The 15,220-nt window shown below is 43.0% G+C and overlaps 1 protein-coding gene across 1 annotated transcript in view; it reads left to right on the forward strand.

Moving 5' to 3' along the window:
* The first annotated feature begins 8,018 nt into the window (after window positions 1-8,018).
* LOC311241283 (lipase maturation factor 2-like) overlaps window positions 8,019-15,220 on the forward strand; it is a 39,165-nt gene continuing 31,963 nt past the window's right edge. The window contains exons 1-4 of the mRNA XM_084330056.1: window positions 8,019-8,197; window positions 9,768-10,024; window positions 11,007-11,035; window positions 14,111-14,304. Of these exons, the coding sequence (XP_084186182.1) occupies window positions 8,104-8,197; window positions 9,768-10,024; window positions 11,007-11,035; window positions 14,111-14,304 (574 nt within the window). The 5' untranslated portion in view covers window positions 8,019-8,103. The remainder of the gene's footprint in view (window positions 8,198-9,767; window positions 10,025-11,006; window positions 11,036-14,110; window positions 14,305-15,220) is intronic.

Genomic DNA, 15,220 nt, shown 5'->3' on the forward strand with positions numbered 1-15,220 from the left:
TCCTAGGTCTTCTGGATATTATTAATGCTACTGTGTTTTCTCTGTTCATGTTGTGTGGTGCGTTTTAGCTTGTGTTTTTAATAGGTTTATATTTTCATATGTTTCCTTTAAAGGTTCATCTCTTTTGCATATGTTTTTATAAGTGTTAATACTTTACTTGTGTTTCCTCTAAGGCTCATTCCCTTTACACATGTTTTTAAGTGTTTAACATCTTTACATATGTATGTTCCTTTAAGGGTGGTTTGTTTACATATGTTTCCTTTTAGATATTCCTGTACACATGCTTTTAACAATGTTGTGAGTTTTCTTTTACTAATTCTGTGTTCACCTGCTTGGCCTTACACCAGCTGGCACTTGTTAGTAATCACAGGGCAGTGTATATAGAGCTGCCCGTTTCTCACATTCCTTGTCGCACCATTGCCTTGTTTCAGTGTATTGTTTCACATAGTTGGTTCGGTCACGTACTCACCTCTTGTCACTTATATTCCCTGTGAGTCTGTTCCTCTCTAAGTCCACCTTTTTTGCCAGCTTTGCTGTGTATAGTTTGTTTCCGGGTTTTGCAGTTCGCTTTTGTTTTTGCTACCGTTTGTAACGTGTATCCTTGTCGAATCTGCTCAGTAAAAGCCCGTCACTTCAGTACGTCGTCTCAGCTTCTTCTCTCTCTGCTCGTGTTACCTGCAAGTGGGGTCTCCTCTCCTAACCCACACGAAACCATCACAGATATGTGCGTAACCCGTGCGTACAATCATTTCTAAGCAAAGTGTGGGACTTATCAATTTGAACGTGTGCTTGACTTTGTGCGTATATATACGCACAGCTCCGACCGTGCGTACCTGGCGCCCAGCGGTAGAATATGGAGACTGCAGACGCGGAAATAAGCTTTTGTGCATTACTTCCAACACTGGCGCATGTTCTGTATGAACCGTAATTCATTATAGTTAATTGTAAAATAGCGACAGTAGTGTAATTATAACAGGCTCACGCTCGAACAAGAGGTTGGCCTGCTTGTTTGGCACGGGGGGCAGACGCAGAACACCCACCTCCAAACGCGATTAAATATTGTTTAAAATAAAAAGCGAAATACTATTATTTTCATGTCATGTTTCCAAATAAGATTGGTCACAACGAAATGCTTTCTACTTCAATTTGTTGGTTAGAATAGATGACCTCCATTGAAACTTCACTGAGACTAAAAGACTATTTGTGAGATCCCGCACAGACGTGATAATAATAATAATAATAATAATAATAATAATAATAATAATAATAATAATAATAATAGCTTCATTTTATATAGCGCCTTTCAAGAGACCCAATGTCGCTTTACATAGGGGAAAAAATAACAAAGTAACAAACATAGTGGACAGACACAACATATAAATATGATGATGGGATTCAAGTTCGCGTTTTTATTGATCACATATAGGCACGCTATACATAGGCTACATGGCACGGTCCATCGAGCAATAGACTGTTACTGTCTGTACCACCCATGTAGCTGTCAAAGCTCCATCACATATGCAGTTATGTGAATAGTATTATTGTTTATAGGCTACCTAATACCGACATCAAAATAGATTGTATGCCTCTACAAATCATATGCAGGTAGAACATTTACGGAAAATCCGTCGCGATTTGGAATGAAATTGACGGAGAACTTTAATCCCTGTCATATTCCAGCATGGTTATTAATGACACCAATGGCAAACAGTGGTTAACGGTCTTTATTAGTGTTTGCGCTGCCCTGAGGCAGCAATGATCTTTAGGAAGTTAATAGATGTCTGTCAGCCTGTCGCGTATTTCTCCCAGGCGTTCGCTCGGCTTAGTCCACTTTTCCACATTTCATGGGGGTGTTTCATGACCATATATGGTTAATTACGGGCGGTGCTATGCAAATACGTAAAACCGTGCACGAGCGCGGAGCGTAGAACAAGTGGCATTTTGTAAGGGTTCCCCCAGTCCTGCGGGACCGGACGGCAACCCTTCTCCCGGTTCGACTGGTCCAGGTGTCGGACCGTCTCAACTCCCCTTCCATACACCCCTTCATAATACAACATTGCCAACCGGTGGGCTGATCCAGATGTGGCAGATCTGGTATCAGCTCACTCACTTGATTAACATTATTTACTGCCATTTATGTTTGTTATGTTCATTGTTCATTGTCGTTGTTATTTCCATTTTGTTAGACTTGTGTTCCCCTGTCTGTGTTTTGTTAATATGTTTTTAGTCTTGTTGGTCTCAGTTTGTTCAATTGTTATTGTGTTCCCCAGTGTGCTCTGTGTTCTGTTAGTTCTGTCTACCACACCTGTGTCCTGTTTGTAATTACCCTCTGTCTCTAATTAGTGTGTGTATATTAGGTGTTGTGGGCCAGCAGACACTTGCTGGTTCATTGTTTAAATGTTACCGTTGTTGTCAGTCATGTTACTTGTTTTCTGTTTTAAGTAAAAGCTTTAATATCATCACTACGCCGTCTCCTGTATCCTGTTAACACTATAGGGACCAGCCACGAGTTAACTCGTGTTTCGGTGCCATGCGTTGTGGACCAGAGCCACGAGTTAACTCGTGGCAAGTTGTTATTGTTTTATTCCATATTAATAACGCTATTAACGTCCCTGATCGACTTGCAGGACCTACCCGCATATTTGATTTTCGAAACATGCAATACCGGCCAGATCCGCTTAGGGGCGCCATTGCTCCACTGCAGTATCATTGAGGGCGATTGAAAAAAAGATTTTACTGTCTGTGGGCGTTTCATATGAGCCTCGATCCCATCCGAACATACTCCATCTTTGATCCCGTTACCGAACGCAGATTTCAGCCTGGAATAATGGGATTTATGATCAACCAATGGACATATCGATCTACCAGATACTAATGACGAAATGCTGCCGGCGATCACATGGGCTGACGGTAGGATACTATTCCCCCAAATTACAGCTGGATTGGACATTGTTTTAAAACGCAACGTGATCGATCAGTGAAAATGGCTACTTGAACGCACACTGTATTGCTAATCAATAATAGTAATCGGTGTCCCCCGCCGCCCCCATTTCATCCATAGATGCTCTGTAATAGTCCGAATGCTACGCAGTTTGTTTTATTTCATTCGTATATATAAAGCAGAAATGGCGTTTGATATAACGTGACTAGCCTTTAGCCTATTATCTAGCTCCCCAGAAAAAAGACTAGGCGAAAACTGCGATAAACCTTATATTCACGGCGCTATAAAATGACAACCAACCGATGGATTTTTATTTTCTTTAAGCCATTATGAAGGCACGGTTTATGCACTCAAGTGACAATGAGAATGGACAGATAGCAATACTATAAAGTATATATATAGCTGTTAGAAAGTACATTGGTTTGTTGACAAAGCGTTGTCCTCCAGCCATATATTACACTGCAAGCCGTGGTCGTCAATGTGTTAAGTGTCTCACCGTTCTTTGCTGCAAACTGGGTTCCACCACATCATGCCATCAAAGCGGCACCACCGTAACAGCATTTATCAACACAGAGTGTGTGTAGAACCTGTGTACGCATGTGTGATAAATCCAGATTTTTCTGTACGTACACACATTCTAAATTCTGTGCTTAAGAACGAAAATAGAACACTTTCTAAGAATTGTTGATAAATGAGGGCCCAGGGGGTGGTGTCTTGCTTCGCCTATTGAACTGCTCTGTGCGTCTAGTATGGGTGGGGATGTGTCTCAATTCAGTTGGCTGCATCCAGCCAACCAGTCAACCAGGGAGCAAGATGGACCTGGTGTTCCTACAGTACCGACAGTAGCTCAGGAGGTACAGAGCAGTCGTCTGGTAATCAGAAGGTTGTCCTTGAGCGAGACACTTAACCCATAACTGCTCCCGATGAGCAGGTTGGCTGGCACCTTCTTACATGGTCGCCTCCCCTGTCGGTGTGTGGATGTGTGAGTAGGGTGACCAGATGCAAAAAGTCCAAAAGTGGGACAACAGTAAGATTTTGGTGGGACAAAGTGGGACAACAGTACGATTTTGGTGGGACAAAGTGGGACAAAGTGGGACAGATAGATAATGTAAATTTTTGTATTAGAATAACTGCCATGGTCTTCACTGAATAGATTTAAATCAAAGGTTAAAGGTTAAATCAAAATAAATACAAATGAAATACCACCTAACATCTGTTTTAAATATTCAAACGTCATCACTTGACAGGAATGTCTTGTGTTTGATATTCCCTGTTAACACAGAACTAGGGAAAACAGTGTAGTATAATACAAAAATAATAATACAAATAAATTGTGTTTCTATATTAGAATAACTGCCATGGTCTTCACCGAATAGATTTAAATCAAAGGTTAAAGGTTACCACAGTCGGCTGACCTGTATGAATGGGAGTGTTGTACTGTGTGATAGACACTTGTTATCTCAGCTGCAGTGACCTTGTCCGTCTGGCTATCATTGTTTGGTTTAAAAAGAAACGTATCCATAGATCTGGATGTTTCTTTTTGGTGAGCCACTTTCAAGTGAGACTCACGTCCACTGTGGCGCTTCAAGTTGTATTCTCCTCCATGCGCAATTGAAAACGAACTATGACACAAAACACAGAAAGCCTGCTGCGGATTGCCTGCCATCTGCCTCACCCAGTCATGTGTCGTTTGCCAGTCTTGGTTGTAACTGCAGGTCCGTTTCTTTTTACTGCTTTCCATCTTGAACTAGTTCGCTTGTAATGTTGTTGTCTTTTTTTTGACCAATCAGATTTGCGATATGAGGTAGCGTCACGACTCAGTCTCAGTCACATCACAAGCAGGCAAGCAGCACGCTAAAGTACTATAACCAATCAGAGCAATGTGTGTGGACAAGAGGCGGGTTGCTACGTTTACTGTCTGTAGGGAGGGGCTTTTAGACGCATGTTTTTTTTGGCTTCGAAAAGAGGGACATCCTCTCAATATGAGGGACGCGGGACATTTGGTCAAATGGTGGGACAGTACAACCAAAAGGGGGACACCTGGTCACCCTATGTGTGAGTGAATGGGTGAATGTTGAAAAGTGCTGTATAAATGCAGTCCATTTACCCTAAACTCATTAAAGGAACACACCAACATTATGGGAAATGCACTTACCGTCTTCTCCAGAGTCAGACGAGGAGATAGATACCAATCTCCTTTCTGTGTGTTCAGTAAAAAGCTATCCGGCTGAAAGCTAGTCTAGCATAAAACTGGAGAGGTGTTTTTGGCCCACAGCTAGGCTAGTGGTCCATATCCACTTCCGTTAATTTGTGCTATGCTATAGGCTAGCTTTCAGCCGGATACTTTCTACTGAACACACAGAGAGGAAATTGGTGTCTTATCTTCTTGTCTGACTCATTTCCCATAATGTTGGCGTGTTCCTTTAAGGCTGCACTTCTGTGGGCCAAAGGGATCCCACTGCCCAGCCCCCGCCTGGTCAAGACTCTGGTCTCCCTCCTCTGTCCCGATTTCATCTGGCTGGCACCCATATCTTAAAAAAAAAAAAAAAAAAGTTATATGGATGCAGCGCCTGAATTGAGACACGTCCCCGGCCATACTAGGCGCACAGAGCAGTCCAATTGGCAAAGCAAGACACTATACCCAGTTCATATAACCGTGTTATAATTTACAAGCTTGAGATTCTCCCTCTGTTGCAGAGTTTAAAACCTTGATCTCCCAACCTTTGTCAAACAAGTTGTACATGTTTTTAATTGATTGTTATCCTTACTTTGGTATGATTGTATGCTGTGTGATTTTATATGCTTTTTTCTTTTGCTTAACTCTGTATGTTTTGCTTAACTCTGCATGTACAGGTACACTGGGGGCTGATCTCGGACAACGACGAGAAGGCCTACCGGGAGGAGGTTGAGGTACTGGAGCGCTGGTGCCAGGACAACAGCCTGCTCCTGAACATTGGTAAAACCAAGGAGCTGATCGTGGATTATAGGAGAGGACAGCAGGAGACGCACACACCACTGATGATTAACGGGGCTACCGTGGACAGGGTGAGCAGCTTTAAGTACCTGGGGGTCCACATCTCAGAGGACCTGACATGGTCAACACACATAGACACAGTAGTAAAGAAGGCGAAACAGCGCCTCTACCACCTGAGACAGTTAAGGAAGTTCAGAGTATCGGGAAAGATACTCCAGTCCTTCTACTCAGGAGCTGTAGAGAGCATCCTGACCGGAAACATCACTGCCTGGTATGGAAACAGCACGGCACAGGACAAGAAGGCCCTACAGAGAGTGGTGCGCTCAGCCGAGCGTACCACGGGTATTGCACTACCCCCCCTGCAGGTTCTATACAACAAGAGGTGCAAATCCAGAGCCTGCAGGATAATGAAAGACCCTCACCACCCCAATAACAGCCTGTTACAGCTGCTGAGGTCAGGCAGACGCCTGCGAACCCCAGCTACTAGGACAGAGCGGCTTAGGCTCAGCTTCTTCCCCCAGGCCATCAGAGCCATGAACAATGAACATTGAGTGCTCAGAACATTGAACTGTCCACACACAAGCACACATGAACACACACACGACACGCACACTGTGCACGCTCACACACGAGCAGCCACTTAACACTTTAACATGAGCGGGCACACACTCATGTCGCACACACACACACTTATGGCCAAAGGAAAGGACACTTTAAATTAGAATAACAGGAACAGTGTATTGCACTACCAAAGCTAACTAGCATGTCCCATATGCTCTGTAAATAACTATGTACAGATACCGAGATGTCACTCCATGTTACCTGTTACCTGTTACTGCACAATGTTGTTTTCTTCTTTTGATTCTATTATATGTACCACTGTATTGCACATCGTTGCGGGCAAGACCACCCGCATTTCATTGTATACCTGTATGCCGTGACAATTAAAACTCTTGACTTGACTTGACTTGACTTGACTACACTCAACGTGAATGTAAATGAGGGAAACCTCAGTTGTCTTTCGAGTTTAAATAAAGGTTTGAAATTAAATAACCTTCGTTAGTATCATACAGTACTTATCCCACTGCAAACTTACCCCCCCCCCCACCCCCTCCTAATAGACAGTCTCCTCCCCACCATATATGTATATATTTTCTCCCACCCCACCCCCTCCTAATGTACAGTCTCCTCCCCATCATATGTATATATTTTCTGTTAGGATCTCTGGGTAACAGTACTGTATATTTGCATATTGTATATGTCACAAATGTAACAGTACACTATATACCTGTATGTCATGTATGTCCCTATGTCATAAATGTCATGATGTCATGTATGTTGTGTATGTGGGGGAGTCGGGGACCCTGATGTAAACAAGACAAACGTCTTTCTCTGGTCTGCATCCCCTTAACAATTGTGTGTATTGAGCCGTACTGTATTGTACCCATTCTACAATCTGTTAAATAAAAATGTCATTCATTCATTCATTCATTCATTCATTCATTCATTCATTCATTCATTCATTCATTCATTCATTCATTCATTCATTCATCATTAATTCGTTAATTCATTCATTCATTCATGCATGTCATAAATGTCACTATGAATTGAAAATGGGGGACCCTGATGTAAACAAGACAAACTTCTTTCTCTGGTCTGCATCCCCTTAACAATTCGGTGTATTGAGCCGTACTGTATTGTACCCATTCTGCAATCTGTTAAATAAAGTTTTCATTCATTCATTCATTCATTCATTCATTCATTCATTCATTCATTCATTCATTCATTCATTCAGTCTTGTGACCTCACATAACCACGTCAGACTGTCCAGACTGCCTGCTGCCAGTTGCCACGAGACAATGCATAATATAACATGTCATGTGTCTTTCATCTGAACGAATGACGGGAAGAATTTATTATATTTAATAGCAAGCATTGTAGACGGTGCAATAATGAATGCAGTAATCCACTATTGTCGATGTAAAAAAAAAAATAATAATTTAAAAAAAAAACTTGAAAGGCAGAGCCTGCGCATGTGCCCAGCCAGTGAGTAACCCCGCCTTGCGCGCATCCACACTACATTTTTCCACTCTGGGAAAAAACTGTTGAGGGCGCGTCGTGGGTTTGCTTTGAGCGCCAGGAGAAAAGTGTATTTTATTATTTAGAGGGACATAGGATTATTAAGAAAATGGGGGAAATAAGACTACCACGACACGTGTTTTTGTGGAGTATGGCAATCATTTACACGTTTGCTTTTGCATCCCTCTACGTGCAGATTCCCGGTAAGACTATTATAGTAGACTACTAATTGATTTCATAATCTGTCATCTAACCAATTATTTAGCACGATGACGATTGCTGACTGGTCGCTTGTCACGCTGTTGGTTTGTTTCCATGCTGCTTGCTCGCTTCCTTTATCCAGTCCTATGTGAGGTGTGCAGAATAAACGTAGCCTTTTCCTCTATAGAAGCTGGTTTATTTTTGATAGAAATCTACCCCCATACTGGTCCGCGTTCAAACGATGCATTTGTCATGTTCATAATAACATGACATTATAACAGATGTGTCGAGGAGACCAGAATAAAGAGATCATTGTCGCACCTTAATAAACATCGCTGAAAGTTAACCGATACGATATGTCATTGAAAGAGATGTCACTGGCGGCGGAATGCACCCTGAATCAACTCGTTTTAATTTCATTTCAAACTCTAAAGGCAACTGTGGTTTCCCCCTTTTTACGTCGAGTGAACGTAGAGTTAAGCAAAACATAGAGTTAAACAAAATGCATAAATAAAATCACACGGCATATTCATATACAAGCATAACAATTGTTTACATCATGTCCCGCTGTGGTGTAAAATGCACGCGCTTTTATTTAGGTTGATCAAAAGAGTCTAAACGCTCTCTGTCACGTCGCTTGAAGCTGGTCCCATGTGTTATAGTAGCCCGTCATCCGCTTCTCAGACTCTGACTGAAGGAGCAGAAACTCTGAACTTGAAGGCACCACTCTTTCAGCATTTCAGTTCCTTTAGTCACCGACCGTGTTGTCTGTCAAAATAGAAAATTCCCACAGACTCGATGACATGCATTCATCTTTTAACCCATTTTACTCTTAACACCTTGAGTACATAATCCCATGTTAGGTTCAGACAAAAAAAAAAAAAAAAATGAATAGAATTTAGCTTGGATGACTCATCACTGCTTAGTCAGAGCACACAAAGCGGTGCTTGTGCCTTTTTAGCCTTGGCTTTACTGCCTTGACTTGTGTGCCAACTCTGGACACTCTTGTTCCACGTATGCGCGTCAGCAATGTTGAGCAGTGACTTGTCTTTTCCCCAATTTCACCTGCTCATGTCTCCACAACAGCAGGCAGCGTGAAATGGTCCATCTTGAAAGGGCATTCCTGTGCCTCTGGGTGTGTGTTAGCTAGCCCACTGTATAATGTTCCCAAATTTTTTTTTCACATTCTCTGCGACCATCCTTAGAATATATAATTGTAGCTTTTGCTGTGTGCACAGCGTGAAGGTTTATATCCCATGTTTCCAACCCGATAATCACAGTCCCCCGCCCGAGTCCCCGCCGCAAGATTAGTGAGAGATCAGAAATGAATAGCTTGGTTTCTCCCTTTGCTTGACTCTTGACTTATTTATCATAACACGCCGTGAGCACACTGATGGAACGGTGGATTTGTGTGTTACTACAACTTCCATTCAGAGTCGGCAACATGGCACATACCACAAAGCCCCCCCCGCCGCCGCTGCTGCCGCCGCCACACACACACACACACAGACCACCACCCGTCACTCACGTTATCTGTTATCATCCCCTCCTGCTCTTTGTCCACACGCTCAGGTCTCTATGGGAACCAGGGGGTCCTGCCCGTGCGCCTGGTGGAGCCCGGGGGATCCAGGGAGCAGCTCCAGGCCTCCCCCTCCCTGCTGTGGCTGGGCCTGGGGCCTGAGCTGGGGCTGGGGCTGAACGCCCATCAGGTGATGGAGCTGCTCTGCCTGCTGGGGCTCCTGCTGGCCCTGGGGGCCGCCCTCCTGGAGCCCCTCCGAGACAGCCTCGTCTTTCTGGCCCTCTGGGCCCTCTACTTGTCCCTCTGCCAGGTAACGTGTGTGGTGGGGGGGGGAGGCTCTAGCCCCTTTCCTGACTGTGATGCACGCCAAGTTTTGGCTGTGATAACAGTCACTTGCTCGTCAATAGGAACGCAAGCAATATTCACCATGATGGACTGGTTTTGGACGAACGGTTCATTATACAAGTATCGCAGAGAAATTTCAAAGGTACTCACAGTTGCACGAGGGTTTCACACAAAAATACGGGATGGTTTGAAAGCTTGGCGTTGCTAATAAACATTTTTTTTTATAAATGTGTAAAAATCACCAAGGTAGCGTTGCATCAAAATGGCTTACTCTTTTTCTTCCGCATTGTGACATGCCGGATCGCTGTGATTTCTGGGCGCACCAGGCATGTGACAAAGCAGAAGAAGAGGAGAAGCCAATCACAGCGCTCCGGCATGTCACAATGCGGAAGAAAAAGAGTAAGCCATTTTGATGCAACACTGATCTCTGTGATGTTTACACATTTATAAAAATTCCATCATGGTGAATATTGCTTGCATTCCTATTGACGAGCAAGTGACTGTGTTATCACGGCCAAAACTTGTCGTGCATCACAGTCACGAAAGGGGCTAGGGAGGCTCTGGAGCCTAGGCTGTGGGGTTTGGCAAATATAGTTGCGATATTGCCGTTGTCTTTCAACAGGATCATATTGTGACAAAGTTATTGTATCATAACTTGACGCACAATTCGGTATAAAATAACGATAATGAGCACAAATCAACTAAAATGTCTTAAAGAGATCTGATATTTATGGACTATTATGAAAGTGTTTTCTTGATGATTGATTAATAATGATTAAAGGAATATTTAACATGTGTATAATATGAGCAGATATGGTGATAGATATTTTTATCAGGAAAGAAAAGTCTTGTTAGTGTCTCTTTCTTCCATATCTCCTAGCCCTACTAGGCAGTATTATCCTTTCATGCTGACATATTTATGCTAACTGGCTGTATTCCGTTGACAGGTGGGCCAAGACTTCCTCCGCTTCCCATGGTAAGCTGTTATCTCTCCCTCATTTACTGTTTTGCCTTTCTGTGTTGACTAAGTGCTGTTAGCATCCAGTAACCACTGAAGTGTCGTCAGCACTGAGTGTTGTGAGTCACTCATCATCACATTAGTGCCACGTTTTATTGCGGGCTGATCAGCTGGTGACTGCAGTTTAAGCCTAGCTGAAAGGTGATTTCAATTTGATAGTCAAAGGCGGCTATCGCTGCTCTAGTGGCTCTGACCTCATCTGCTGTAACACGGAACACCTGCTGTCTGTTGCCTTTGGTGCAAACGGAGACCATTCAAAGGGAGGATAACCAAGTCCTTCTCACTTCTTGTATTGCGTCAAATGATCTACAGAAGGCGCAGCATTGGTGGGGTTACTGCCCCTCCCCCCACACACACACGTGACGCACGCACGCACACCTCAGGACGAGAGCTGACAGAATAGAGGATTTTGCCAAATGTAATTTTTTTTCTCTTTACCATAGAAATCGAGATACATATTGGTATTGTATCTTACAAGTTGATCTGAACATTTTGACACAAACCCGTTTCTTTTACCTGTAGATCCAGCGAAAAACGCTTTTGTTTGAGACTAGTGCAAGTGATCTGTGTTAACGATGGCACCTGTGTAAAAGTCCTGCCCACTTACAGTAGGAGACAGGAATTCTTCCATTTTCATCCCATTGCCGCAGCTTTTAATGTGTTATCTTCCTGTCATTAGAGTATCTTTGGTGCAAAGTATCAATCATACCCAACATGAATTTGGTTAATATATATATATATTAGTGCTGTCAATAGATTAAATCTTTTTTTACTAATTAATCTCTCAATTTCCTGTAATTAATCTAGATTAAAAATAGCTTTCTACTTAAGACCGAAGCTTGTAACAGATATTTACTTGAGTAAAATCATGGAATTCTCTTGACGTACTTCCGTATTCATCATTTATCATCTCGGGAGCTCGGTTGGAGCGTTCCATTATCGATCGTGATTAACTACATTACAAACATAGACCAAATCGAAGACTGGCCAAGGACGTCTGAAAATATAGCCATTTGTACAACACAACGTGGCGCATCCACCTGGTGGTGTACTACAACTGCAGTGTTTCCCCTGAATAAATATTCAGCAGCGGTGCTGTGCCTCTAGGGGGGTCCGGGGGCATGTTTTTTTTTTACATTTTAAAGTTAAATGCATCAATCTGGTGCACTTTGAGAGCAAAATAAAGAGGCTAGATCTATGATGAACTTTGTGCTCAAAACACAAAATTGACTAGACTGCAGTGCTTTCTCCCTGCAGCCTTTTCCTCAGGTCAGTCTTTTATATTAAGCACCCCCCACAGCCCAAATGAAATGATAAAAAAAATATATATATTTTTTATAGTCTAGTTCATAGTGGTCCCTTAGGTGGTCCTAATTCAGCAGTGGCGCAGCGCTGCATATAGGGGAAACACTGAACTGTAACCCCACGCATTGAACTGACGTGCAATAGCTGTGAATCTACGATGCAGCTCAATAATATATTATATCCTCAATTTTATAATCTATATTACTGCACATGGCTACTTTTTCATCAATTAATACATGCAGTCAGATAAATTAACTTTAATTTAGAAAGTTCTAAAGCAAATAAATGTGTGTTGCATGATACACGGATACTAGAAAGGTATCTCGATATCCAGCTGTTAAAAACGTTTCAGTACACATTTTATTAGCATTAATACTTTTAGAATAGCCTGATGCTGTATTTTCTATGAGTTGAGTGGATGCATGACCGGAGCACTAGCTTTGCGTAGTGGGCGTGTCAACAGTGTCAGCTGAACGGACCAAGGCATAGGAATATTCACAGATATTGCAGACTGTCTTATTTCATAATGCAAAGTTTCTGAATGGACGTTTGGATTAAACAAAGTTGTATGTAGTGATGAACAGTCTTTCCCAGTGGAACACAAAATTAATTGACGTTACACAGGTCGCGCTATGCATGCTTAGCTTGCTATGGTTAAGATAGCCGGAGCCGTCTGCCAACAAAGATGTTGTTTCAACAAATTGATTCACAAAATGGATTAGCATCCAAACGTTATTGAAGACTCCTGTGACCAGTAAGTAGGTACTACGTACGTCTAACTTTTACTAAAAAAATTTTGACCGCAACAATTTAGCGCAAATTGTTCTACGTTATGTGCGCTATGTGCCTAAAGTCACACATCAGCGTTAGTAGGCTATAATAATCGATTATGTTCTGTCACTGCAGTGCAGATGCATCGCGATGCATCTTAGAATCGAGAAATGTCCACACCTCTACATGCAAGTATGTCTGTCTAGCTCCCACTCACAAAATATCTGTGACAGCTGAACCATATCTCTGCCTTTTTAATCAACCTTCTTGGTAAATAAGGGTAAAAAAAAATTGTATAATTTTTTTATTATTACTCTGACACAGTTTCACACATTCACACCAGGGAGCTGCATAGTACCACCACAGTCTCCACAGGAGAAGTTTGGTAGTGCCTTGCTCAAGGGCATGTTAACAGTAGTTGATGAAGGAGGAGACAACTCATTCACTTCCCCCTGCCCACATCTTCTTGTCAGTCCAGGGATCAAACCAGTTGTTCCTCCGGTCATAAACCGACTAAACTTTTAAGCCACTGCTTTGCCATATGATGGAGGTATATAATTCATATAAAGTATAGTAACATCATGTAATGTAATGTAAATATGAAATTAACTCAGACTTTCAATAGACCTTTAAATTAGATCCAATTGTAGCTGGACTTAAAGGAACACAACATTATGGGAAATGTGCTTAAATGTGAGTCAGACAAGTAAGATATGTCAATTTCCTCTCTGTGTGTTCAGTAGAAAAGATATCCGGCTGCATGCTAGCCTAGCTTAGCACACATTAATGGAAGCGTATAGCCTAGCCTAGCTGTTGGGCAAAAACACCTCTCCCAGAGATTTAAGCTACAGTAGGCTAATGTGGTCCATGTTGTCCTCTTCCATTAATTCTCATTGGTGATAGGTTTGGTGTCTCTGTGGTTGACGTGTGCGCGTGTCCCCTCTCTTCCCCTCTCAGGGACAGCCTGCTGCTGGAGGCTGGCTTTCTGACCGTCCTCATCGCTCCTCTCAACCTCTTCCGCGGGCGTGCCTCCTTCCGCCACCACGACGCCGTCACCTTCTGGTTGGCCCGCTGGCTCCTCTTTCGCCTCACCTTCGGCTCCGGAGTGGCCAAGCTGGCCAGCCACAGCCCTTCCTGGTGGGGTCTCAGTGGTGAGGGAAACTCTTGTTTTGGTCCAAATTTAACTCTACGCTTGATACTATATGTACGCAACTTTTAGTACAGGGTGTCTGTGGGGTATTAAAAAGTATAAAATTCTCGGGCGGCCGTGTAGCGCAGCGGAATAAGCGCCTGTCTACCACCGCAGAGACAGTGGGATCGAATCCAGCTGTGGTACCTCCGGCTTGGTCGGCCGTCCATACTGACACAATTGGCAGTGTCAGCGGGTGGGAAAGCCGGTGGGGTGGGTCCTGGTCGTTGTAAACAGCGACTCCTACAGTTCGGTCGGGGCGCCTCCACAGCGAGGGAAGGATCTGGGGGAGGTAGTGTGACCCTTCCACACGTTACACTCCCCCAGTGAGAGTCCGCGCTGCCAGGTGAAAAGAAGCGGTGGGCTGGGTACAGTGTCGGAGGAAGCATGTGATCGTCTCCGCCCTCCCAGACCGACGGTAGGGGGTAGAGTGCGCAACGACCAGGAAGGGGATTGGGAATTGGCATAACGACTAACATTGGGATGGGAGAAAAATGGAAAAAGGAGGGGGGAAAAGATAATAATAAAAAGAAAAAGTATAAAATTCTCAATTTTAAAAGGTTATTAAAAAATCGTACATTTCATTTGCACAGGTATTACATTTTTGGGGGCAGCCCGACTGCCCGGGAGATTAAACAATGTTAAATATATGAAATGTTTTTGTAAAAGTAGTTGTTTTTTGCGGGGCTACCGGGAACTTATGGAATGTGGAAGAATTTAAATTGGCACTCGAGTGCCACAAGTCAGTGTCACTGTTTTTATTGCTAGTATGGTCGTGAAATTAAGAATAATTAAAGAATAGAATATTGTGCGCTTTATCTTTGTTGGAGGATTGTGTTGTCTGGATTAATCACATGATGATTGTATGGTGGGGATTA

This window comes from Notolepis coatsorum (assembly GCF_963971535.1).
Source record: "Notolepis coatsorum genome assembly, chromosome: 15".
NCBI lineage: Eukaryota > Metazoa > Chordata > Actinopteri > Aulopiformes > Paralepididae > Notolepis > Notolepis coatsorum.